The following is a 25011-nucleotide window of genomic DNA, read 5'->3' on the forward strand; positions in this document are numbered from 1 at the left end:
TGCTGAACTTGTCCCAGTATCTGACAATTACACCAGGACCAGTTCAACATATTTCTGTGGGGCCCAACTTCCTGGCAGGGGGGACGGCGTCCACCCTGTGAAAAGAGTGGGTAAGTAAAAGTAAGTAAGTAAGTAAGTAAGTAAGTAAAGTAAAGTCCACATTTGTAAAGCGCACAATCACCCGTAAGGGTCTCTAGGCGCTGGGGGTTGTCGGGAAGATTAAGCGAGCTATTGCCCAGAGTCACATGGTGCTGGGCTAATCTGCCGCCGGAGCCGGGGATCGAACCGTGATCCCCAGATTCCAGCGTCAGTCGCCCTGGCCGCGGCGCCACACCTCTCCCCTGGGTGGACGCTGTGCACCTTCGTGTACCGCAGACTTGTGCTCTGCCCTTTGGTCGTTAGCCCATGAACACTGTTCTTTGAGGCTCCTGCTCACCCTCAGTTTCCAAAGGCTCCTTCTTACCTTCATAGTCTCAGTCTGAACCTCAGTTCCCTTGTGGCTACGGCTAACTCTTAGGTCCCCAGAGGGTCCTGGCCATAGAAGGGCGTTGCCACGTGTGCATACAGCAACTGCAGGTCCACGGTGAAAAGCTTTGAGAAACCTGTGTTCACGTCCCTTATGTGTATTGAGGTGCACTGGCAGAGCTGTGTGTGCATTTATTATCTCCATTTGGGATTGGGGTCATTTCCAGAGCTGTGTATTACAGTGTACCTGCAGGTCAAGGCTGAGGTGCACTGGCATTGCACGTGATATGTACAGCTCATGAATGAGATGCATTCCAGAGTTTAGTGTGCACAAGGTATAGACAGGTCAGGATTGTGCTCCACTGGTGGGGCACAATGTTCATGCTTTGATTGAGGTGCAACTATAGAGCTTTCTGTGTGCAGGGTATCTGCAGATAAAGGTTGAGGTGCATCAGCAGAGCTGTTTGCACATTATACATGCATGACGGGACTGGGATGCACTGGCAGAGCTGTGTGCGCACAGGTTCTTACTCAAAATTTTGCTTGAGATGCAAAGACAGAGCTGTGTGTTTACATAGTGACTACTGGTCTGGGCTGAAAAAAACTGACAGAGCTGTGTTTGCACATCGTTATGTGCAGTTCAGGTTTGAGATAACACTGCCAGAGCTGTTCTTTCACAAGCATTATACAGCTCAGGGTCGAGGTGCATGGCAAAGCTGTGCATTTACGGAATAAGTGCTGTTCAGGGGTAATGCACAATGGCAGAAATCTGTATGTGCAAAAGGTATGAGAATGTCAGGGATGGGGTGCAGTGGTGAGGTGTATGTGCACAGTGTATGTGCAGGTCACGGTTGAGGTACACTGGCAGAGTTTGATGGGCAAAGACTGAATATGCGCAGGGCAGGTTTGAAGTATGTTGGCAGAACTGTGTGTGCATAGGGTATGTGCAGTGCATGGTTGGAGTGCACTGGCATACCTGTGTGCACATTGCACTTTGTATTGGCGTCGAAGTGCAGCGACTGAACTATGAGTGCACAGAGCCATGATCAGATCATATTTGAAACACATGGCATGAGCTGGGCAGGACATTAGGGTATGCAAAATCCAATCAGGACAGTGGTTGATGTTGGCCCGCATGTTGTGTAATATAGTTGGTTTTATACTGTAAGTAAAACCAAACTTCTACCACCTCCTCTGAGTAAACTGATCTGGCAATATGTCAATTTAAAGAAACCAAAATATTTATAACCTCAATCACAAAAAATTGATGCCAAGAAAACTTACAATAATGAAAAATATATTGACTACTTTCACTATTTAGCTTCTGATCAAAATGAAATGTAATGGAATAAAACTGAGTAGGATTATGTTTAGGGCTGGAGGAGTGAAAGACGCTCGCTATATAATGTGGAAAAGGCTGCATGGGAACACTTTGGATCCAACCTTAGTCTAGAACTGTACACTCTATGGGGGAAAATGTAATGTTGCTTCCTGGATGGTTATCAGGGATCTAGTACAACTAATTAGTTAAAAGCAGAGAAACCTCTGTCAGAGCAGCTGAATGGAGGAGGTGGCTGTAGGAAAGTAGGATCAGCTTTCATGGTTACCCCCACTTTTTGCTTGGTGTCAGTAGGTTTTTGACTAGTCTGACTGGGATCCTGCTAACCAGGACCCCAGTCACTGTGCTTTCTCCCTATATTTGACCATGGTAAGTACTTCTGTACATCTACAATTGGCTACTGGTGCACCCTTGTAAGTCCCTAGTATAGGGTACTAAGGTGCCCAGGGCATAGGTACACCAGGTGTCTCCCATTGGCTGCAGCATCTATTGTCCCACCTATGAGAGACCACTTAACCTGTGACTCCAGGCCTGTCATTGCAGTCTGTGTGAGTTGGTGCTTGCAACCCTCACAACAGATATAAGTTTCCTTATATCTGAGGTCAATACACTCATGCCCCTGCATGAGTAGGACACACCTACAAACCACGGAGTCGATTCTCCAGGCTTTGTAAGTGTGGTCAGCCATTTTAATACATATATAGTGGGCGTCAGTTATTACGAGATGTCTAACTATATAGTAACTCCACTGAACCTAGTCATACTTGGTATGAAACATGTTGGAATCATACCCCAACACCGATTCCAGTGTTGGAAGTATGATTCCATGTAATGGGGGACTCCCTTGGGGTACCCCCTGTACTACAGGTAACAGCCTTTCAGGGTCTGCCAGCAAGCTAGTGCTGCTGCCAACCACAAACATGATTCTGCCCTACTGCTGCTGAGCCAATATCGAGCAGGGGAAGGTAGAACAATAGGTTTCCTGTTGCAGGGAGGTGTGGCCACCTCCCAGACAGGACTTAGAGTACTGGGCTGGGGGTGCTTGCCTGCGTCACCAGGCTTCTTTAAAGGGCACATTTGGTGCCTTCCTTGCCTACTCGAGTTTGATATGCAAAATTGGTGTGCAGTTCCTTAGAGAGAGTGTGAGTGGTCAGGTCTGTGGAATAGCCTCCTTTTGGAGGAAGTGCCCTCACACACCCCGAAAGATACCATGCTTCATCATATGACCTGCTCCTCGTCGGGGCAGCGCTGCAATGCCCTACGGGCACCTGAAAGGTGCTCCTTGGCGGAGATCTTTTTGATGAAGCTGTTTGGTGCATGTGGGTGTGTGGAACGAAGTGAGTAGTGTAGTGAATTGTAGAATAGTGCGCTAAAATAGGTTTAGGAAGGTCCTACTACATACATTTTATTCATGGGACTCTCTAACCTAACTTAAAAGCAATGTGGCCCTAACTGGATACAATGGTCCTATAGGGCATTTGTGTTGTGAACAAAGGTTGACATGTTTCTTGTCATTGTTAGCCCCTAGCGGTTCTCTCGGCATTTCATCAGAACCAGATGATTCTGAAAATATCTGTAGTCTTACACTACTGCAAGGCTGGGGCTTAGAGTGTAAGAATTGCTATAGTTACCAGCTTTGCGAGTAAATACGGGGTACGATGTACCTAGTATTGTTCGACCCCATGCTGTTGAGGTCTGAGCTGACGGGAGCGTTAGCAGAGTGCGCCGTTACTCACGACAGAGAGGGGGCATGGCAACTAGCCCTTCTCCTACTCCATTTTAAGCCAGTTCAGAGAGCCCTTGGCACCCACTCTGGTGCCAAACTAGACAAAGGACATGGGAGTATCCTCCCCTCTGTCCAGACCCTCTTCTGAGAGGGACCCTTGAGTTGTTCCAACCTTTCCCTTAGAGTACTTAAGGGCTTACCTGTGGGTGGCTCTTCCGATTCGTTGTGGGACAAGACTCAAGACTGAAACCACATCACTCTTTGACCATCTGGACACTTGGAATTCGTCCACAACTGCATCAAGGAAGGGGGGGACTCTAGTGATCCCAGAGCAAGATGGCCGTGTTTTAGTGTGGCTCCGCTGGCCGGGGCAATAAATCCGACAAAAATCCTGCATTACAACTGCAATCAATAACTCAGAAACACAACACTTATTAAACAGACATGCGAGAAGACTGCGAAGAGCCACAGTGGTGAAATCGGAGCACCAGAAGTGAAGAATCAACTCAGATGCGTCCCAGATCCGAACAACATGGTGACTGCGGCCTAAATATGACACTTACCCGCGACACGGCCATGGAGCCCCGGACTGGTTGCTGAGGCTCAAAAGTAAGGATTGCATGGAGCATTGAACAGTGCAAGAGGCGTGTGCTGTGGAGCCGTTCATCGGGCTGCGGAGGTGGCCGCAAACTGTAGCAGAGCGGCTGCACCCCGGTGACAGCCCTTTCTGGAGTCGGACCACCCCAGTGCCTGCGGCGGACTCTGGAGGGGGCCCTGCCTCTGAGACTTTGCACAACATGAATAGACATTGGAGGTGGGCTGGAGTCACGCGATAGGCCTGGAAGCATGCAAATAGCCTACTGCGCCAAACGCAAATAGCTGCCCTGAGTAGGTCTTGAAGATAACGTGGCTGCGACGAAACGCCGGCCCTCTGTGGAATCCAAGCGAGTGGGTGCGGGCTGCATGGTTGAAGGACAACGCGGGTGGGGACGCAAGGCTGGTGACCTGAGCCTACCTTTAGTATTCACCATATTTGACACCGCAATACCGGTGGGGGGACTGTTTGGAGGTGAGCATTGCGCAGTGGCCACCGGACAACTGGACCTGAGGAGGAACACAACAGGGCAGAGACAATATGGGCAAAGCTGATAAGCAACAATCGACTCTCTTCTTCGAAACATGACGCTTCACTAAAACTCAATCCCACATACAGTCAGACCCACCACAGGACATGGTGGAAGGGAATGGCTCCACTTTGGGAAAAACACTACAGGCAATGCAGAAGAGTCTGCAGCCCATAGATGGCAAAATAGATGCACTGAACTTGAGAATGGACCACATGGCATGTAAACTAGACAAGCAGGGCGCCTGTATCCAAGAGATGGAGCAGCGAATCTTTACCGCGGAAGATGAACTGACAACTGTGGTTGACAAATGTTTAGGCATAGAGAAAATTCTATCAATCATCCAAGCTAAAAATGAGGACCTGGAGGCCCACTCAAGGAGGAATAACTTACGCATCATAGGTGTTCCAGGTTCACAAGCACGGGCAAACTGGAACATTATGTGGAATCTATGCTCAAGGAAATGTTGGGAGCTGAGCATTTTTCACTCGTGCTAATTGTGGAGCGTGCGCACAGGTCGCTGGCCCCCCGCCTTACACCGGGTGTTGTTGTAAATTTACAGGAGTGTAACCCATAGACCAGTTCAGGACTGGGTAAGTAAGGTGCATTAAGAAACAATGTCCTGATCGGTAAGGAGGTGTAGGCAATTAGTAGTGTATGCATACAGCATTACTCACAAGGAAAGAAGGAGAAACCACATTACTTTGGAAAAAGATAGTTAATCATCTATATGTTGTAACATAAGTTATGGTCGTAGAATATACAGTTAAAAGCAGCACTGCATAAATAAATTGAAGATAACCATAGAACACTTGGTGCTTGAAAGTGATTGTGATGAAGGTGGCGACGCAAGTGAAAAAAGTGAACAGCAAAGACGGCGCACTGTGACGAAGTGCAATTAATTTACAGTGAGTGGCTCCAAGGTAAGTGACAACGTGATAGCACAATACACAACATTTTTTTACAATTGGTTGTTGAGCCACAGAAGAGGAGTGCGCCTGTTAGTACGCTGTTAGGTCGACGGCGTTTCGATCCATGTTAGTTTGGATCGTCATCAGGACTGGGTTGTCTGAGTTAGGGCGTGCTTGGTTCAATTCCGTGCGTAGGGAGAGCTCATAATTAGTTTGGAGTATCGCATACGTCGTTAGGGGGTAGCCTATGAAGTAATCTGGTTCCCCGAGACAAGGCGATCCAAGTTCAGCGTAGGGGCACTGACTGAAGCAATGCTTTACGCGGCCATCTACGATCAGCCGGTATGTCAGCACGTCTGAAAGAGTCGGCGTGCTGTATCAGGAGTGGATCACGGCGTAGATACTTAGATCGCCTTGTCTCGGGGACTTTGACTCCATTCAATGGCACTTTCTATTCACAATACTCCACCTTATGGGAGTTTCCGCGGTCTTCATGCGCTGGATACAATTGCTATATACCGCACCAGCTGCTTGTGTACGTGTGAATGACCACACATCTGAAGCCTTTGCTATATGCGGAGGCACAAGGCAAGGTTGCCCGCTGTCACCGCTGCTATTCATCATTGCATTAGAACCCCTGGTATGCATTCTGTGACAACATGTGGCAACTGCATTGCGATTTTGCCAACGTCCCCATGTGATTTCACTGTACGCAGATGGCATGGTACTGTATGGAAGGGACCCCAGGACTAATCTAGAATGCTTAATTAGGGAATATATATGCCACGAAAGACACTCAGGTTTGGGGATAAACTGGTCGAAATCAACTATACTCCCTCTAACCAAGTGCACGACACCGGTGGCACTAGAATTTCTCCTGGAGTGGTGTGACGAGCCACTTAGGTACCTCGGTATATGGATCCATAAAGACCCGGGCTTAGTTCTACAGCATAACTACAGAAAAGCGGTGTCCCGGCTTGAAGAGCAGGTATCGAGGTGGATACGTCTTCCTTTGTTGCCAGCGGACAGAATAGCGTTAAAGAAAATGATAATACTCGTGATTTTTTTTTACCTGTTCACTAATATCCCAATATGCCTACCCCAAACATTCTTCACAACTGTATGCTCACACCTGATCAGGTTGGCATGGGCATGGAAGCAACCCAGATTAAAATGGGATATATCTGAAAGATCCGTTAGTGATAGATTCCTTACCTTAGAATATCTCCAGGTGTCAGACTGGATCTGGAAAGATTTCGTCAGCAGTACCCCTGCGCGTCTGTAGGCGTCATCATACGGCTCCACATATGTCGCTGGCGTCGTAGCCGATGCCATCACCTGGCCCTGGGTGACCCCGTTTTCCTTTCTCACCACTCTACCCCCAAGAGCGTGGTTGTCCAAGCCTCTGCGTCCCCAGGCGCATTCCCTTCCGCACCTCGGGACAATGAATCCAAGAAACTGGAGTAGTTTGGGAAGAAGATAATTTTTCCGCCAGTTCAGGACTGTGGTCTGTGAACACTGCATGCCTCCTGGCCCGTTATTCCCATTCTGTGTGGGATATGGTTGCGCAAGTGCTGCCTCAGTGTTCGGTGGAGACTCAGACAATACTCTCCCAAGCTATTGCTGAGGGGAGAGACGCAGCCAAGTTCACCATCCGTTGTGGTCTTTGCACTGCTGACTCGCTGGGCAGGGCGATTTCAACAAAAAGTGGTGCTAAGCCGCAATGCCTGGCTGAGGACGACTGGCTTTTCTGGGGATGTCCAGAACACGTTAATGGACATGCCCTTTGATGGCACTCGCCTATTTGGCGATAAGGCAGATTGCGCGTTAGAATGTTTTAAGGACGCAAGGGCTACGGCCAAGTCTTTAGGCCTTTCTATCACACGGACGCCTTCCACTTCTGCTTTTCACTCCTTTCGTGGCCAAGGAAGGAGCGCCCAAGCACTTTCATTTCAGAGCCACAAGCCTGCGCAGCAACAGTCTCAGCGCATCTGCGGACGTGGGACCCGCAGAGGTGGGTCATGGGGCCAGCGTGCGGGTCAGTCCACCACCCCCCTGCTGCCACTGCCTCCAAACCTTCCTACTCCGGTGTTTCAGACCCACCAGATGCCAGAGGGTGGCAGGATTCGCCATCACCTCCACCACTGGCACACCATCACATCGGACAGGTGGGTTCTGCTGCTTGTCCGAAGGGGTTGCTCCCACCCCTTCTAGGCTACACCCCCAGCCATGCCACCTCAGTATCACCATATGTCGGGAGATCACTTGGCACTTCTCCAGCAGGAAGTGGCGGCCCTCTTGGCCAAGGGGGCCATTGAGCGCGTTCCGACACCAGAAGTAGGTTATGATTGTTACTCCCACTACTATTTGGTTCCAAAGAAGGACAAAGGCCTGCGTCCTATCTTAGACCTTCGGAACGTCAATCGCTTCCTCTGACAGGAGAAGTTCAGGATGCTCAGATTGGATGGTAGCACTGGACCTGCAGGAAGCTTATTTTCATATCCCCGTCCTGCCGGCCCACCGGCTTTACCTGCGATTCATGGTAGGGTAGGAGCATTTTCAGTTCATCGTGCTCCCCTTTGGCCTTACAAGCGTCCCTCTGGTGTTCACGAAAGTGATGGCGGTGTTTTAGCACAATGAACCGCACTCAAAGGGGAGTGAAACGTTTCAGTAAACTTCTTTATTCCGTTATGAACAGACGCGTTTCGGGTCAAGCCTTCTTCGGTGTTCATGACACTCTGAAGTTACAACCTTAATAAAGTATTCAGCCATCAATTCATCAACATTAAGAAAGGACAAATCGACCTGCAACTTTGTTGTTCCCTACTAGTAAAGTTTGCAGGGAACAAGGCCGATACACGGCATAATCAATAGAGACCCGGGTTGAACAGTGGGCTTGCTTTTGTGTATAACTGTCACGTATAAGCTTGATATCGGGCATCAATGAATTAGTAACAACATGTTAAAATTGCGCCCACGCTCGACTGAGGTCGATTTGTCCTTTCTTAATGTTGATGAATTGATGGCTGAATACTTTATTTAGGTTGTAACTTCCGAGTGTCATGAACACCGAAGAAGGCTTGACACCGAAACGCGTCTGTTCATAACGTAATAAAGAAGTTTACTTAAACGTTTCCCTCCCCTTTGAGTGCGGTTCATTGTGCTAAAACAAAGCAGTGACTGAGCTTTATATTGGCGGGATTACACGACCGCTGACCGCACCCGCTGAAGAGTGCCCCGGTGAATTATGGAAAGCGAGCGATGAGATATATATATATTTCCCATAGTTTGTCTGAAAAAACGAGGACGCACTCTGCAGCAGTTTTCTCCTTTCAGGAGCCCTTTATTATTCACGCGTGAACTGCGGAACATTTCATAATGCCTGACGTGTTTCGGGCCACCTGGCCATTGTTCACAGGCTGCCAAGAAAAAACCAAAGCACCACCCTCTAGGACACCTCATCGCTTACATGCTAATGCTTTTCAAGCCCCCTAGTGAGGCCTCACAGGTGAGTACATTTCCTCTCTGCATGCTGGGACATGTAGTGCCTTAGTGCTCATTTTCGCCCTCCAGTGGGTGTGCTCAATTTTCCTCTGATTGATAATTATTTTCAAAGCCCTCCAGTGGGCATCCGAGTGCAATTTACCAGTTCCTTCAATCTCTGCTGCAGTATTACATTTTATCAGAATTGCACTTTTAATAAGGAAATGATATGAATTGTAAACCAAATGGCTATTTGACCTTTTTAGCGATTTGATTTTTTTAAATTTTGAACAAGAAAACTTTTTAGAGCTTCTGAGTTAAAGGATATATAGTTGAATATAACTAACATGTAAATTTGATTGATTGTGTATGTATGTATGAATGTTGTACTTTTATGGTCAATTTTGATGAGCCGAATAAAGTAATTCTTGACCATATATATATATACACACACACACACACATACATATATACATATATATATATATATATATATATATATATATATATATATATATATATATATATATATATATATATATATATATATTCTATGGTAATGTTATAGTTAGATATGATAATAAGATCTTACATTAAAAAATCTTGAAAATCACTGGGAAAAAAAAGATTAAAGTGAAGTTATAGTAGGTGTTAAATGAAATTAGAACTAAAGGTTCAAAAACGAAAAACCCCTGTAAATCGCTAGTTACAGTTTAGTGAACTAACTGTAGCTTGCACCCTGTCATGCACCTCTTATGATCCCACATTTTACATCACTCATGACATGTCAAACTACTTCATTTCACCTAGTTAGAAAGGTAATCTGGCAACTCAGTGCTCTTCCAACCTTCACTCCGTCCGGGATGCCCTCTGCCTGATTCCTGCAGTCTTAGGTTTGGTCTTTCTCTGGGATATTGTTTGGTTTTATAAATATAATCAAAGCAGTACCCTGTTGATACATAAGGGGCACTTATAACATGGTAGGTGCTGGTTGGAGGATTAGAGTTTTGCAGTTTTATTTCAGGCCTGTCTGTGGCCACTGATTATTGGGCCGGGCCCTAAGTTACTAGGAACCAGATACATTCTCTTCCAGCCTAAAATCACCAATCCACGAGGAAAGATTTGCCGAACCGGAATCAAAAGCTAGAAATTGATCAACTGCCAAATGGAGGTTAAAATGAAAAGGAGGCTCAGCCATGAGCTGCAGTGTTGTATCCCACCTATGTTCTCATGAGTAATGCTTTCCTTTTCAGTTTTGTCCAACGGATCTATCGCTTTCACCTCCCGACGCACGGAGAAGGGAGACACCGAAGACCAACAAGATCCGGATGTTGTGCAGCCTTACGCGGCCTACTCACCTCCAGGCAACCCCAAGGTAAAGTTATAGTGCCATTGAGCTGGAGCCCAATTAAACCAATTATGTTAAGCCCAGAAATGGTTTCTTGGCAAACTTGCCCTTGTTTCACCACTTGCCTTATTGACCTGTTAAAAACATTTTCAGCTGTGGCATGTGGGTTTTTAGACATTGGACTCTACCGGTTAATTAAAATCAACACCATTAGACACCATAATATTTCCAAGTTGCAACTAGATTTAGTTGGAGTTTTCTCCATAGAAGTGCAATAGATGTCTAAATACCTTCATGCCAGCAACCGAATCCAAAAGACTTAATTTGTCATTAGCCATCTACAATTTCCATGGGGGTGATTCTCCTGCTGGGCAGGCTCCTGAAAAGGTGTGACTGAAAAAACTGACCCCTGGAGGGCAACTTGTCACAACTCCTGCTCTTGTGTGCCTAGTAGCTGAGAACGATCGCCAAAGATTCCACACTGATAGGTGTTGGAACTAGTGGTACTACTCAACTGAGAAGACTTTACATTTGTAGTTTGAAATCATTAATTCAGCTCTGAAAAGGTGTATTCCACCATTGTCGCCAGTCCATGTGGTGAAGGGTACATGCCATGACAACAGGGTTTGACTCTGGGCCACCTGTTAAGGAATGAACATCCGACAGGGGAGTGATGTAGTGTCAAGTTAATGATGTACAGTCAAATTAAAAAACAATTATATAGTCTATGCATACCTACCCTTATTTCCTTATTGAGACCTTCCCGGGGTCCTTGAATCTGAATCTGTGGAAATCTCAATAACTCCGGCGAGAACATGGCCTCTGAGCACACATACCCCACGTTAAGACTCAGCTGGAGAAGTTGTTACCCTGTGTAGGTTTGTGTTGTTGGACATCTGTTTTTTATGCCGAACAAATGTGAATTGTGTGCTGCTAAGGGCATGCATAAATGCCACTGGGCCTTAACTAAGAAACTGTTGGATTTTAGTTTTCTTGTTACCAGTGATGAGACATGAAAACGTCTTTTTGTACTATATTTTGCCTCAGCTCACCAAGTAAGTTGAGTAGAAGACAAAAGACAGCCTAGAAGCCTCTTCACATATTTAAGTTTCATTTCTCATGCCCTTCTCCCTCACAATTCAGTTCTTTTGTTACAGCACTTTGTATCAGCAAATGCCGCAGTCCATGGGAATGCGGACCGCCATTTCATACTTTACATCATGAGACATGAGAAGAATTTGATAGCCCCCATTACCGTCCCATCTCTCACTTTGTGTAAAGAAATCTTCTTAGGTGAAGGTCTTGGGCGAGGGTTACCAAGGGAGATGCCACTGGTCCCTCTCACAATGGCAACAAGTTAATGAGGCTGCAGATGGTGACCCTCCTGTGGGCTGGTGGAAATCACTGACCCCGCGTAATGGACCCCAAATAAAGAGGAAATAGAAAATGTGTTCAGTGTCCACCAATCCATGTACGTGACCCAGTGAGGGGTAGACATTTCGAGTCATAGAGAAAGAATCCGGCCCAAGGGGTTGTGGTGTTCTCCACTCTGGTGCTGTATGCATGAGGGAAGTGTTTTTCACTACCAAAGATAGAGTTTCTACAGAGAGAAGAAGACTATCTTTGGACAAAGGACAGAGTAAACACCTGACAACACCTGGCATGTTACACTTCGGTGGAACAAACCAGCAGAACAAGGCGTATATGAAAAACTAAATCATTAGAGCGCGTAAGAAACAAATAAAAGGGGTTGATTGTCAGTGACTATGGAGAAATAAAAATTAATACAACAGTTCGGTAAACTACATTACCTCTATGAGGCGCTGAATACTCAATTCACTTTCTAGTCGCTTCCTCCCCCATTGTTCAGACATGTTAGTTAGTGATCACAATTGTGGCCCTCAACTAAATTAGAGAGTCCCGATTAACAAGTTAAATCTGGGATTGGTTGTGCAGTTGGGGCCACTGGAAGTGATTGTATTTATGGCTGGTTGTGATATAAGAGATTAGCAGCTCGTTTCCCTGCCCAGGAAAGATAAAGGGGTCAGCGCGAGGAGAGGAGAGGATATTGCAGACGGCAGGCGGAGCAGGCCATCCCAGGAAGGCCCCTCCCAAGAGGGAACGTGGAATAGTTCAGGGTGTTGGCCTCTGCATCTAACGAGGGATCCGAAGACCTGAAAATAGGTAGAAGAATGGGAAAACCGTGCTGGGTGGCAGGGGGAAAGGGGAACCATTGTGGCTCGAAGGTCAGGAGCACTCTTCGGCTGGGTAGGTACAGGCTCAGCAAGTGTGGATGGCAAAGGGTGCGAGCAGACTGCTGTGGGTCTTTGGCACTAGGGAGGAGCAGGTGCATGGAGGCATGCTTTGCCCCCGCAGGCCCGCCCCACTCAGGATCACAGGTGTTCTGGGAGGCTGCAGCCTGCAGGTGGTGGATCCTAGCCAGGCTTAAAAGATGTAGCGACAGTGGCTCTCTCTTCACTCTAGGTGCACCAGTGGTTAACAATACAGAAAAAAATTACAGAAAGACTTTGACAGCAGTGTCAAGTCAAGTCAAAATATACTTTTATTTGATTCATTAAAAAAATCATAAAAGGATGGACAACCATCATAAAACGCAGTGCTTTAGAATATACATTTTTAAAAACCTAAAAAGACTTAAGGTCAGTGTCACAATAAGGAGATGCTTATTATTTTAAAAATAATGACGAATATAACAATGCATTTGGGAAAAATCTGCTAATTAGTTGGCTGCTTGGCAGAGTCGCATTTTGCCAGTTCTTTTGCTGCGATTTTCCATAGTATTATGGCTCTGCAGGACAGGGGAATTGACGACCCTCCCAGACATTTAATGACCGCTGCTATACATGTTCTTATTTGTTCCTTCCTTAGAGCCTCCCGGAGGGTGGATTTTCGGGCTTCCACTAAAAAAGAGCAAGTACATAGTAAATGTAGTAGTGACTCTTCCCCTTGACCACAGAGACGACACTCCTTGGATGGCCATATTTGTTTCCATTTTGGGGTCAAATCCTTTGAGGGGAAAGACCCCATGCGTATCAAAGTCAGATAATGTTTTTTCTGATGGGAGAATTGTTCCAACAGGTATTGTTGTGGCTTCAGCCTCTGGTAATCGTTTATCACAGCCCAGGCATGATGTTTTTTTGCAAAGGACGTTTTATCTATTAATAAAGAGGTCCGTTTGATAGCGTTATTGACTACGATTTTAAATCCGGAGTACGTTGTGAGGGTGAGCCAAGCATCCTCTAACTGTAATGCCAACAGGGATTCCTTCACAAAGACTTTGACAGCAGTGACCTAGTATGCCTTTCTCTTCCCAGGGATCACTGTCAGGAGGAACAACCAGTCACACTGAAAGACTGACTCACCAATCCAGTGGAGGCCTAAACACAACACACAGAGCCTTCTTCCTTTCCCAGATTTCATTGAGGTCAGCAGATCACTTGACCCCAGAGTGTGATGATTAGTCCATGTTCTGGAAGAATTCAGTAAAATCATTAGACCTGAACTAGCAGAAAGCCTATGCATAGTTACTGCTGAGGCCTGCTAGTTCTTCAGTTCACCATGTAGCTGCCGGATATCCTACAACTTTGGGGCATCTAGTGAGCACTTCTGCAGTTAGGTGCGCTCTGCTTTGTGCATAATGGGACCTGAGTGGTACTGAAGTGCATGAATCTTTTTCTGTGCACTAGACAGAAATCACAGTCGCTCTCAGTACTGCCTTGGCTAGGTGACGAAAGTTTCATCAATGGGGCAACAGCCCCAGCGCTCCTATCTTGCTCCGATTGAGAGGGTATCGTGACAATCTGGTACTTTGGAAGTGTTGGATGCCAGAGGTTATGAATACCTCGTACAAACCCTTGGGTGTAGCCCTAAGAAGTCACTCTTTCACCTGTTTTTATGGCCACACCTTGGACACTGTGCTTCTGCTACATTGTTAATCTTTGTGTGCTAAGAAAGAGATATAGAAAATATGTTTTTCTTGAATATATTTTAATCTAGACTTCTGCTATCAACCACTTTTGGTACTCCGTGTCTGAATTAAAGATGACTTTCCTAATTTTTGGTGAGGTCTGAAATCCCATCTCTTCTTGATTACCTATGTCCAGAGTTATTTCAAGGCCCATGTGAAGAGTTGCTTTCCCAATGACAGAGCAGCACTGAAAAGCAGCTGCAAAGAGGTATGTGAGGATTGCAGCCCTGTAAATCAAACATTAAAATAAGACCACCTTTTGTGTGTGGCAGAGCTGCTGGGAAGACCCCTATACGAAGTTGCCAATCAATGGCTATGAATTGAGGGGGAAAAACAAAACAAAAGCTGCTCAAAGGTAGGCCATCGATGATTGTTGAGCATGAGAAGTTGGCTCATGAGGTTCATAGAGCAATAGAAACTGTAATCTGAAAGGAGCGTATTGGAGGTTTCAACTTAAAATGCAAGGGACATGCATTCACTAGACAGAGCTCCAAAAATAATCACGATACAGTACCAATACCAGGGACCAGCTCTCATGATGTGGGGAGGGGAGGCTTCAGTAATGTGGTTGAAACATCTACAGGCAACAATATAACATTCACAATATCATCTACCACTTTATCTTCAACGTAATTAGATGTGGAGTTAGAAACAGTAAATCTATACTTTCCTTTATTACCTTACTATGAAGAAATCGTGGTTGTCCATATTTTAGATGCCATATTTGTACAGGTCATTATTGTGGACCTCAGTATTGTGACATACAACTGTCAGGGGATCCCGAAACCCCCCAGTGTTTTGACTCTTAGATTATATGAAAGAGTCATTCGCATTGGCTTCTCTTCTCCTAAACAATATCCCATCTTCGTTCAAGAGATGCATCAGTATTAAACGCTATTCAGCACCTCCATGGGTTAAGTTTGGTATTTGTAAAAGCGAAACATTCAACCTGATGGCTATCGAGGCGCTAGATCAAAGACCAGAGTAATTCAACAATTCTACGCACAAGCCCACTCCAGCAATGGCTTGTTTTATGAAGTAGGAAATGGCCTCACATTTAGAATTTTACTAAATTTTCAATGATCAGATTTCTGATGCAGGTGGACTGACAGAGTGTTCCAATGTACAGCTACCGCCAATGAAAAAGCATGTCCACTAATTGCTTTCTGATGAACCTGGGCACTTCTAAAAGGAGCTTTCAGCTGGATCTAATGATTCTATTAGGTTTATACGAGTTAAACCTTTGATAGAGAGGAGAGAGTTATTGCTTTATGCATCAAGCATAAAGACTTAAACGTAATCCGTTTCTTTACCAGAAACTAATGAAGAGTGATCATAGCAGACACAATGGGTTCTCTGCATTTCGTGCTAGGTACGAATCTTGCTGTGTAATTCAAGATACGCTGGAATTTGTGGATCAAGTAATCAGGCAGACCTAGGTCGACAGTGTTACAGTAGTCCATCCGAGCAGAAATGAAAGCGCCCAGGATCTTAATTTGATGTGAAAAAGAAAATAGATGAAGGATGCCTCTTAGCATAGCTGAAAAAGACAAGCCTTTACTTTTGCGGATATCTGTGCCGAACATCTCAAAACGTCTTTAACTATTCAGCAGAGACTATGCTGTGCATAAGCGGATGGATTCAGCTTTTCTGCTTGAATTATGCACCCAGTTTGCCTCTCCCATAGCTGCTGACTGATGTTCACTAGGTGAATGCCTGCTCTTATCTAATCTTATCTAGATGTGCTCTTCTAAATAGCATTGCATTGATCAATCAGTGTTTTCTTTGGTCTATAGAGTGTCATTAGTGTTGATATACACCGTGACGCGATCAATAAAACCATCAGATGAGGTTCAAAGATCAGGGCTGGTAAAAAACGGACCATACCTTCAAAGAGTATCGTCAAAGGAATCCTCAAGGCACACAATTGAGAGTTGAGGACAGAGATGTAGGTAGTGACTGTCTCTCAAGAAAAACATTGGAGGCAAGTTATGTGGGAAATGATGATCACTACATTGAAACACATGAGAATAATAATATTGGAATGGGCAGCTTGGGATTAGGTTGTGTTTTGGTTCTGTGAGTGGTGTCAGGCAGCTGTGAATGTTGGCAGGGGACCTTTATGATGAAATGCTATGGGGTTTTAAGATAAGCAGTATGAGGTCTTCTCCATGGAGTGGTTTGTCTGCTCCTTCCAGGGAGTTAACTTCATTGACGACAAGATTGCCATTTAGTTCTTTTTTGGGCCATTTACTCCTTTTGTTTTCTTACTTGATCAGTGGTGTGTGGCAACAATGATCACACCAGGCCTGCTCCCTTCCTCCCTTCTCTCTTTCCATTCATTCTTTCTCCTCCTCTACCTCTTCTCCCCTCTGTGCTTTCTGCAGGTAAACCTGGGTAGCAGGAAGAGATGTCACAAGCACTAAGAATGGCCCTGGACCTTACAAAACAACATCCTTCAATGGCTCCAACCCGCCGGGGAAATCACTAATGGGATAGATAAATGAGCAGTGCGGTTGTGTTGGCCATCAAAGATAGGGTGTGAGATGTGTTTTGGCCTGCTACCAACAATGTTATCATTTCTTTTCAGATCGCATTTCCTAGGGAAATTCCACTATGCCCATACTGTACAAACTGAGGGTCTGCAATTAATAATCATAAGCTGCTCTAGATACTCTCAAGCCAGGAGTCAGTTTGAGCGTTTTAAGTGAAATCTGAAGAAGTGTGTGGTGCCTGTGTTGGAAGATAATATAGATTTCAGGATGCCTTGTGGGTCTACAAGAAAACACCCATATTTCTACAGGTCATTCATTCACTGTTAGAACTTTTGAGGGGTACAAATACTATCATCACATTATGGGGAGATTGAAAGCATGAAATGGCCAGGAAGAGCGAAGGTATGTGAATCTAGTATGGGTGAAGGGGTAGGGATGAAACAGAGACTAAGCACGTAGGGCAAGAATAACAGCAGAAGAGCAAAGGCGTATAGTATTGTGTTTTTTATGTGGTAAGGCTTAGGAGGCGGTATAGAACAGAAAGGTCGTTACACTGTGTTATTGAATCTTTATGAAAATCGTGCTGGTAGAAAAAGAAGAAACAACGTCTCCATAATCATACTGAACTGGTGACGTGTACCTCTGTTTGACATTCAGCAACAGGGTTTTTCAACAAATTCCTGGTGGTCTCATACTCAGTGACACAAATAACGCATGAACCAGTTATCAAAAATAGTACCCAGGTTTTATATTGCTATAAAAGCATTATGAAGGTTAAAGAGTCACACGTCACAGATTTCCAAGAGTGTTGAAGGATCCACTGAGTGTTCCTGGACACAAAGCAATGAATTCAACACACAGCAGTTAATGGTCTCAGTGCTTAACTTGTGCCGGTGGTTGCAGGTGGTGAATGTCTGCACTCATATCTAGGAACCAGGGTTTATTTTTCATCAGATTTTGACCAAGGGGAAGAGAGAGAAAGCTAGAAAACGGACAAAGCATGTGCAGAAAGATGATGAAAAAATAAGAAAGGGAGAAGGCGGTGGTGAAGACGCACCTGCAAAAGTTAGTTAGTTAGAGTGAGTTAAAAAGACAAACAGGTGGAAGAAAGAGGAATGAGGTGGAATCCACATTAAGCAGCCTAGATGTTCAGCAACCAGGCGCTCGGCACCTAAGAAAAACTTTCAGCCCGTGAGTTTCCCTTTTAAAGATTAAGCAACTTGTGATCTTTGATCTGAACAGATTACAGGAGGAGCACAAAGTATGCACACGAGTTCTCTTCTGATCGTGGTGTTTTGTACATGTACTGACAATTTCATTGTAATGCGAAAGATCTGTTTGTCCTGGGTCTAAGTGGTTTTGTTCTATTCCTGTAAATAACTGTCTGTTCTTGAAGCGGTGATATATCGTGACTAGGTTGTAGCTTGACTTTATGGGTGGTACCAGGGATCTGAGAATATTGATGGTAGTCCTGAAAGATTGAATGTCCCTCTTCTTCATTAAGCATTCGGAGATCGTTGTCCTGGGGTAAGAGAGATGTGACTGGTTACTTCTAATGCAGTGTATTCTGATTCACTTCGGGCAAGGTCACGTGAGATATGCTCCATTAAAGTGTAGGAATACACTGATGTAAGAAGGATTGGCACTCTGTTGACATGTAAGAACACACTGAGGTAAGAAGGGGTGGTACTCCACTGAAGTGCAGGGATACATTGATGTAGGAAGGAGTGGCTCATCCTTGCAGTGTATGAATACATTGATGTACGAAGGAGTGGCTCATCGTTGCAGTGTATGAATACATTGATGTACGAAGGAGTGGCACATCGTTGCAGTGTATGAATACATTGATGTACGAAGGAGTGGCGCATTATTGCAGTGTGTGAATACATTGATGTAGGAAGGAGTGGCGCATTATTGCAGTGTGTGAATACATTGATGTAGGAAAGAGTGGCGCATGGTTGCAGTGTATGAATACATTGATGTAGGAAGGAGTGGCTCATCCTTGCAGTGTATGAATACATTGATGTACGAAGGAGTGGCTCATCCTTGCAGTGTATGAATACATTGATGTAGGAAGGAGTGGCGCATCGTTGCAGTGTATGAATACAGTGATGTAGGAAGGAGTGGCGCATCATTGCAGTGTATGAATACATTGATGTAGGAAGGAGTGGCTCATCAGTGCAGTGTATGAATACATTGATGTAGGAAGGAGTGGCGCATCGTTGCAGTGTATGAATACATTGATGTAGGAAAGAGTGGCGCATGGTTGCAGTGTATGAATACATTGATGTAGGAAGGAGTGGTGCATTTTTGCAGTGTATGAATACATTGATGTAGGAAGGAGTCGCGCGTCGTTGCAGTGTATGAATACATTGATGTAGGAAAGAGTGGCGCATGGTTGCAGTGTATGAATACATTAATGTAGGAAGGAGTGGCTCATCAGTGCAGTCTATGAATACATTGATGTAGGAAGGAGTGGCGCATCGTTGCAGTGTATGAATACATTGATGTAGGAAGGAGTGGCGCATTATTGCAGTGTGTGAATACATTGATGTAGGAAGGAGTGGTACTTCATTGAAGTGCAGGGATACATTGATGTAGGAAGGAGTGGCGCATGGTTGCAGTGTATGAATACATTGATGTAGGAAGGAGTGGTGCATTTTTGCAGTGTATGAATACATTGATGTAGGAAGGAGTCGCGCGTCGTTGCAGTGTATGAATACAGTGATGTAGGAAGGAGTGGCGCATCATTGCAGTGTGTGAATACATTGATGTAGGAAGGAGTGGCGCATGGTTGCAGTGTATGAATACATTAATGTAGGAAGGAGTGGCGCATGGTTGCAGTGTATGAATACATTGATGTAGGAAGGAGTGGTGCATCGTTGCAGTGAATGAATACATTGATGTAGGAAGGAGTGGCTCATCAGTGCAGTGTATGAATACATTGATGTAGGAAGGAGTGGCGCATCGTTGCAGTGTATGAATACATTGATGTAGGAAAGAGTGGCGCATGGTTGCAGTGTATGAATACATTAATGTAGGAAGGAGTGGCTCATCAGTGCAGTCTATGAATACATTGATGTAGGAAGGAGTGGCGCATCGTTGCAGTGTATGAATACATTGATGTAGGAAGGAGTGGCGCATTGTTGCAGTGTATGAATACATTGATGTAGGAAAAGGGGCTCATCGTTGCAGTGTATGAATGCATTGATGTAGGAAGGAGTGGTACTCCATTGAAGTGCAGGGATACATTGATGTAGGAAGGAGTGGTGCATGGTTGCAGTGTATGAATACATTGATGTAGGAAGGAGTGGCTCATCGTTGCAGTGTATGAATACATTGATGTACGAAGGAGTGGCTCATTGTTGCAGTGTATGAATACATTGATGTAGGAAGGAGTGGCGCATCATTGTAATGTATGAATACAGTGATGTAGGAAGGAGTGGCACATCGTTGCAGTGTATGAATACATTGATGTACGAAGGAGTGGCTCATTGTTGCAGTGTATGAATACATTGATGTAGGAAGGAGTGGCGCATCATTGTAATGTATGAATACAGTGATGTAAGAAGGAGTGGAGCATCGTTGCAGTGTGTGAATACATTGATGTAAGAAGGAGTGGCGCATTGTTACAGTGTATGAATACATTGATGTAGGAAGGAGTGGCGCATCGTTGCAGTGTATGAATTCAGTGATGTAGGAAGGAGTGGCGCATTATTGCAGTGTGTGAATACATTGATGTAGGAAGGAGTGGTACTTCATTGAAGTGCAGGGATACATTGATGTAGGAAGGAGTGGCGCATGGTTGCAGTGTATGAATACATTGATGTAGGAAGGAGTGGTGCATTTTTGCAGTGTATGAATACATTGATGTAGGAAGGAGTCGCGCGTCGTTGCAGTGTATGAATACAGTGATGTAGGAAGGAGTGGCGCATCATTGCAGTGTGTGCATACATTGATGTAGGAAGGAGTGGCGCATGGTTGCAGTGTATGAATACATTAATGTAGGAAGGAGTGGCGCATGGTTGCAGTGTATGAATACATTGATGTAGGAAGGAGTGGTGCATCGTTGCAGTGAATGAATACATTGATGTAGGAAGGAGTGGCTCATCAGTGCAGTGTATGAATACATTGATGTAGGAAGGAGTGGCGCATCGTTGCAGTGTATGAATACATTGATGTAGGAAAGAGTGGCGCATGGTTGCAGTGTATGAATACATTAATGTAGGAAGGAGTGGCTCATCAGTGCAGTCTATGAATACATTGATGTAGGAAGGAGTGGCGCATCGTTGCAGTGTATGAATACATTGATGTAGGAAGGAGTGGCGCATTGTTGCAGTGTATGAATACATTGATGTAGGAAAAGGGGCTCATCGTTGCAGTGTATGAATGCATTGATGTAGGAAGGAGTGGTACTCCATTGAAGTGCAGGGATACATTGATGTAGGAAGGAGTGGTGCATGGTTGCAGTGTATGAATACATTGATGTAGGAAGGAGTGGCTCATCGTTGCAGTGTATGAATACATTGATGTACGAAGGAGTGGCTCATTGTTGCAGTGTATGAATACATTGATGTAGGAAGGAGTGGCGCATCATTGTAATGTATGAATACAGTGATGTAGGAAGGAGTGGCACATCGTTGCAGTGTATGAATACATTGATGTACGAAGGAGTGGCTCATTGTTGCAGTGTATGAATACATTGATGTAGGAAGGAGTGGCGCATCATTGTAATGTATGAATACAGTGATGTAAGAAGGAGTGGAGCATCGTTGCAGTGTGTGAATACATTGATGTAAGAAGGAGTGGCGCATTGTTACAGTGTATGAATACATTGATGTAGGAAGGAGTGGCGCATCGTTGCAGTGTATGAATTCAGTGATGTAGGAAGGAGTGGCGCATTATTGCAGTGTGTGAATACATTGATGTAGGAAGGAGTGGTACTTCATTGAAGTGCAGGGATACATTGATGTAGGAAGGAGTGGCGCATGGTTGCAGTGTATGAATACATTGATGTAGGAAGGAGTGGTGCATTTTTGCAGTGTATGAATACATTGATGTAGGAAGGAGTCGCGCGTCGTTGCAGTGTATGAATACAGTGATGTAGGAAGGAGTGGCGCATCATTGCAGTGTGTGAATACATTGATGTAGGAAGGAGTGGCGCATGGTTGCAGTGTATGAATACATTAATGTAGGAAGGAGTGGCGCATGGTTGCAGTGTATGAATACATTGATGTAGGAAGGAGTGGCGCATCATAGCAGTGTATGAATACATTGATGTAGGAAGGAGTGGCTCATCAGTGCAGTGTATGAATACATTGATGTAGGAAGGAGTGGCGCATCGTTGCAGTGTATGAATACATTGATTGCGGAAAGAGTGGCGCATGGTTGCAGTGTATGAATACATTTATGTAGGAAGGAGTGGCTCATCAGTGCAGTGTATGAATACATTGATGTAGGAAGGAGTGGCGCATCGTTGCAGTGTATGAATACATTGATGTAGGAAGGAGTGGCGCATTGTTGCAGTGTATGAATACATTGATGTAAGAAAAGGGGCTCATCGTTGCAGTGTATGAATACATTGATGTAGGAAGGAGTGGTACTCCATTGAAGTGCAGGGATACATTGATGTAGGAAGGAGTGGTGCATGGGTGCAGTGTATGAATACATTGATGTACGAAGGAGTGGCTCATTGTTGCAGTGTATGAATACATTGATGTAGGAAGGAGTGGCGCATCGTTGTAGTGTATGAATACAGTGATGTAGGAAGGAGTGGCACATCGTTGCAGTGTATGAATACAGTGATGTAAGAAGGAGTGGAGCATCGTTGCAGTGTGTGAATACATTGATGTAAGAAGGAGTGGCGCATTGTTACAGTGTATGAATACATTGTTGTAGGAAGGAGTGGCGCATCGTTGCAGTGTATAAATTCAGTGATGTAGGAAGGAGTGGCGCATTATTGCAGTGTGTGAATACATTGATGTAGGAAGGAGTGGTACTTCATTGAAGTGCAGGGATACATTGATGTCGGAAGGAGTGGCGCATGGTTGCAGTGTATGAATACATTGATGTAGGAAGGAGTGGTGCATTTTTGCAGTGTATGAATACATTGATGTAGGAAGGAGTCGCGCATCGTTGCAGTGTATGAATACAGTGATGTAGGAAGGAGTGGCGCATGGTTGCAGTGTATAAATACATTAATGTAGGAAGGAGTGGCGCATGGTTGCAGTGTATGAATACATTGGTGTAGGAAGGAGTGGCGCATTGTTGCAATGTATGAATACATTGATGTAGGAAGGAGTGGCTCATCGTTGCAGTGTATGAATACATTGATGTACGAAGGAGTGGCTCATCATTGCAGTGTATGAATACATTGATGTAGGAAGGAGTGGCGCATCGTTGCAGTGTATGAATACAGTGATGTAGGAAGGAGTGGCGCATCATTGCAGTGTATATATACAGTGATGTAGAAAGGAGTGGCGCATTGTTGCAGTGTGTGAATACATTGATGTAAGAAGGAGTGGCGCATTGTTACAGTGTATGAATACATTGATGTAGGAAGGAGTGGCACATCGTTGCAGTGTATGAATACAGTGATGTAGAAAGGAGTGGCGCATTGTTGCAGTGTGTGAATACATTGATGTAGGAAGGAGTGGTACTTCATTGAAGTGCAGGGATACATTGATGTAGGAAGGAGTGGGCATTGTTGCAGTCTATGAATACATTGATGTAGGAAGGAGTGGCGCATCGTTGCAGTGTATGAATACAGTGATGTAGAAAGAGTGGCGCATCATTGCAGTGTATGAATACATTGATGAAGGAAGGAGTGGTGCATCGTTGCAGTGTATGAATACATTGATGTAGGAAGGAGTGGCGCATGGTTGCAGTGTATGAATATACTGATGTAGGAAGGAGTGGCGCATCATTGCAGTGTATGAATACATTGATGTAGGAAGGAGTGGCGCATCATAGCAGTGTATGAATACATTGATGTAGGAAGGAGTGGCGCATCATAGCAGTGTATGAATACATTGATGTAGGAAGGAGTGGCACTCGGTTGACTCGGTCGCAGTGTCAGGAATTAGTGATATAAGACAGAGTGGTACTCGACTGAAGTTTCTGGAATGAGGTTTGTGGGTAGAAGTGGTACTCTTGATGCAAATGAACACAGTGATGTTGGAAGGAGTGCTATTACATTGAAGTCTCTGAGTTCATTGATGTGGAAAGGCTCCATTATAGTGTGTCTAAGAGCGCCTTATCGCAGAAAGCTAACCATGCCTTCGCCCAGCTGTAAATTAATTATAAACAAGTCACGTTCAAGGTATTTCCTCCACCATTGCTTAAAATGGGGCAGGTCATTCTGTGACGTGCCCATGACTGTGGTTGGAAATGGTCTATGTTTTGTTTCCTTCAGGGAAAGCTTGTGTACGCAAACCAAGGGAAGACCAGTGACTACCAAGAACTTGTTAACAAAGGCATCAATTTGGCAGGCACTATTGCCATCGTCCGCTACGGAGGCGCAGGCCGGAGCGCAAAGGTAAGGCCGAGGGTAATCTGCTCACTTCTAAAATCACAAGGGTGGAAAAGGAGGGACAAAAATACTTGGAGGAGTAGAGAAAGCAATTGTGAGGAAAAGATGGCAACAGTAGTACGGATGTCAGAGGGAGCACTAATGAGAACGGTGATGGAGTTGAAGGAAAGAAAAGAGAAGAGAGAATTGAAGAGGGGACACAAATGAAAGGCTTGAGATCATCAGCATCTGTGATGGGGGGTCTCATCATTTTGCAATGAAGCAGCATTAAAGCTCAAACACACAAGAACTAGAGGAGGGTTTAAGAGACTTCTTCGGTCCCAGTTACAGTATCCTCCAGAATAGCTCTTTGAGAGTGACAATATCCTCCAGAATACTGCTTTGAGAGTGACATAACTGCATTGAAAGCTAAGAAAATTACAATGAACAAAAATAATGATAACCTATTTTTTACTATGGCCTATCCACGATTATGTGTTTCTATATTGAGGTCAGTAATATGAACATGCAAATATACTCTGCACTACTTCGATGGCCACTGCAGTTTCAAGTTAAATATATATTTACTATTCTCAATCAGCAACTTGTTTCTAGATTTTGC

General features: G+C 44.8%; 1 protein-coding gene across 1 annotated transcript in view; it reads left to right on the top strand.

The window, feature by feature from the left end:
- Positions 1 to 25011, top strand: part of NAALADL1 (N-acetylated alpha-linked acidic dipeptidase like 1) — a 246209-nt gene that overhangs the window by 51535 nt on the left and 169663 nt on the right. Inside the window, exons 3-4 of the mRNA XM_078660781.1 lie at positions 10302 to 10423; positions 24294 to 24416. Coding sequence (XP_078516907.1) covers positions 10302 to 10423; positions 24294 to 24416 — 245 coding nt within the window. The remainder of the gene's footprint in view (positions 1 to 10301; positions 10424 to 24293; positions 24417 to 25011) is intronic.

This window comes from Lissotriton helveticus, chromosome 9 (assembly GCF_964261635.1).
Source record: "Lissotriton helveticus chromosome 9, aLisHel1.1, whole genome shotgun sequence".
NCBI lineage: Eukaryota > Metazoa > Chordata > Amphibia > Caudata > Salamandridae > Lissotriton > Lissotriton helveticus.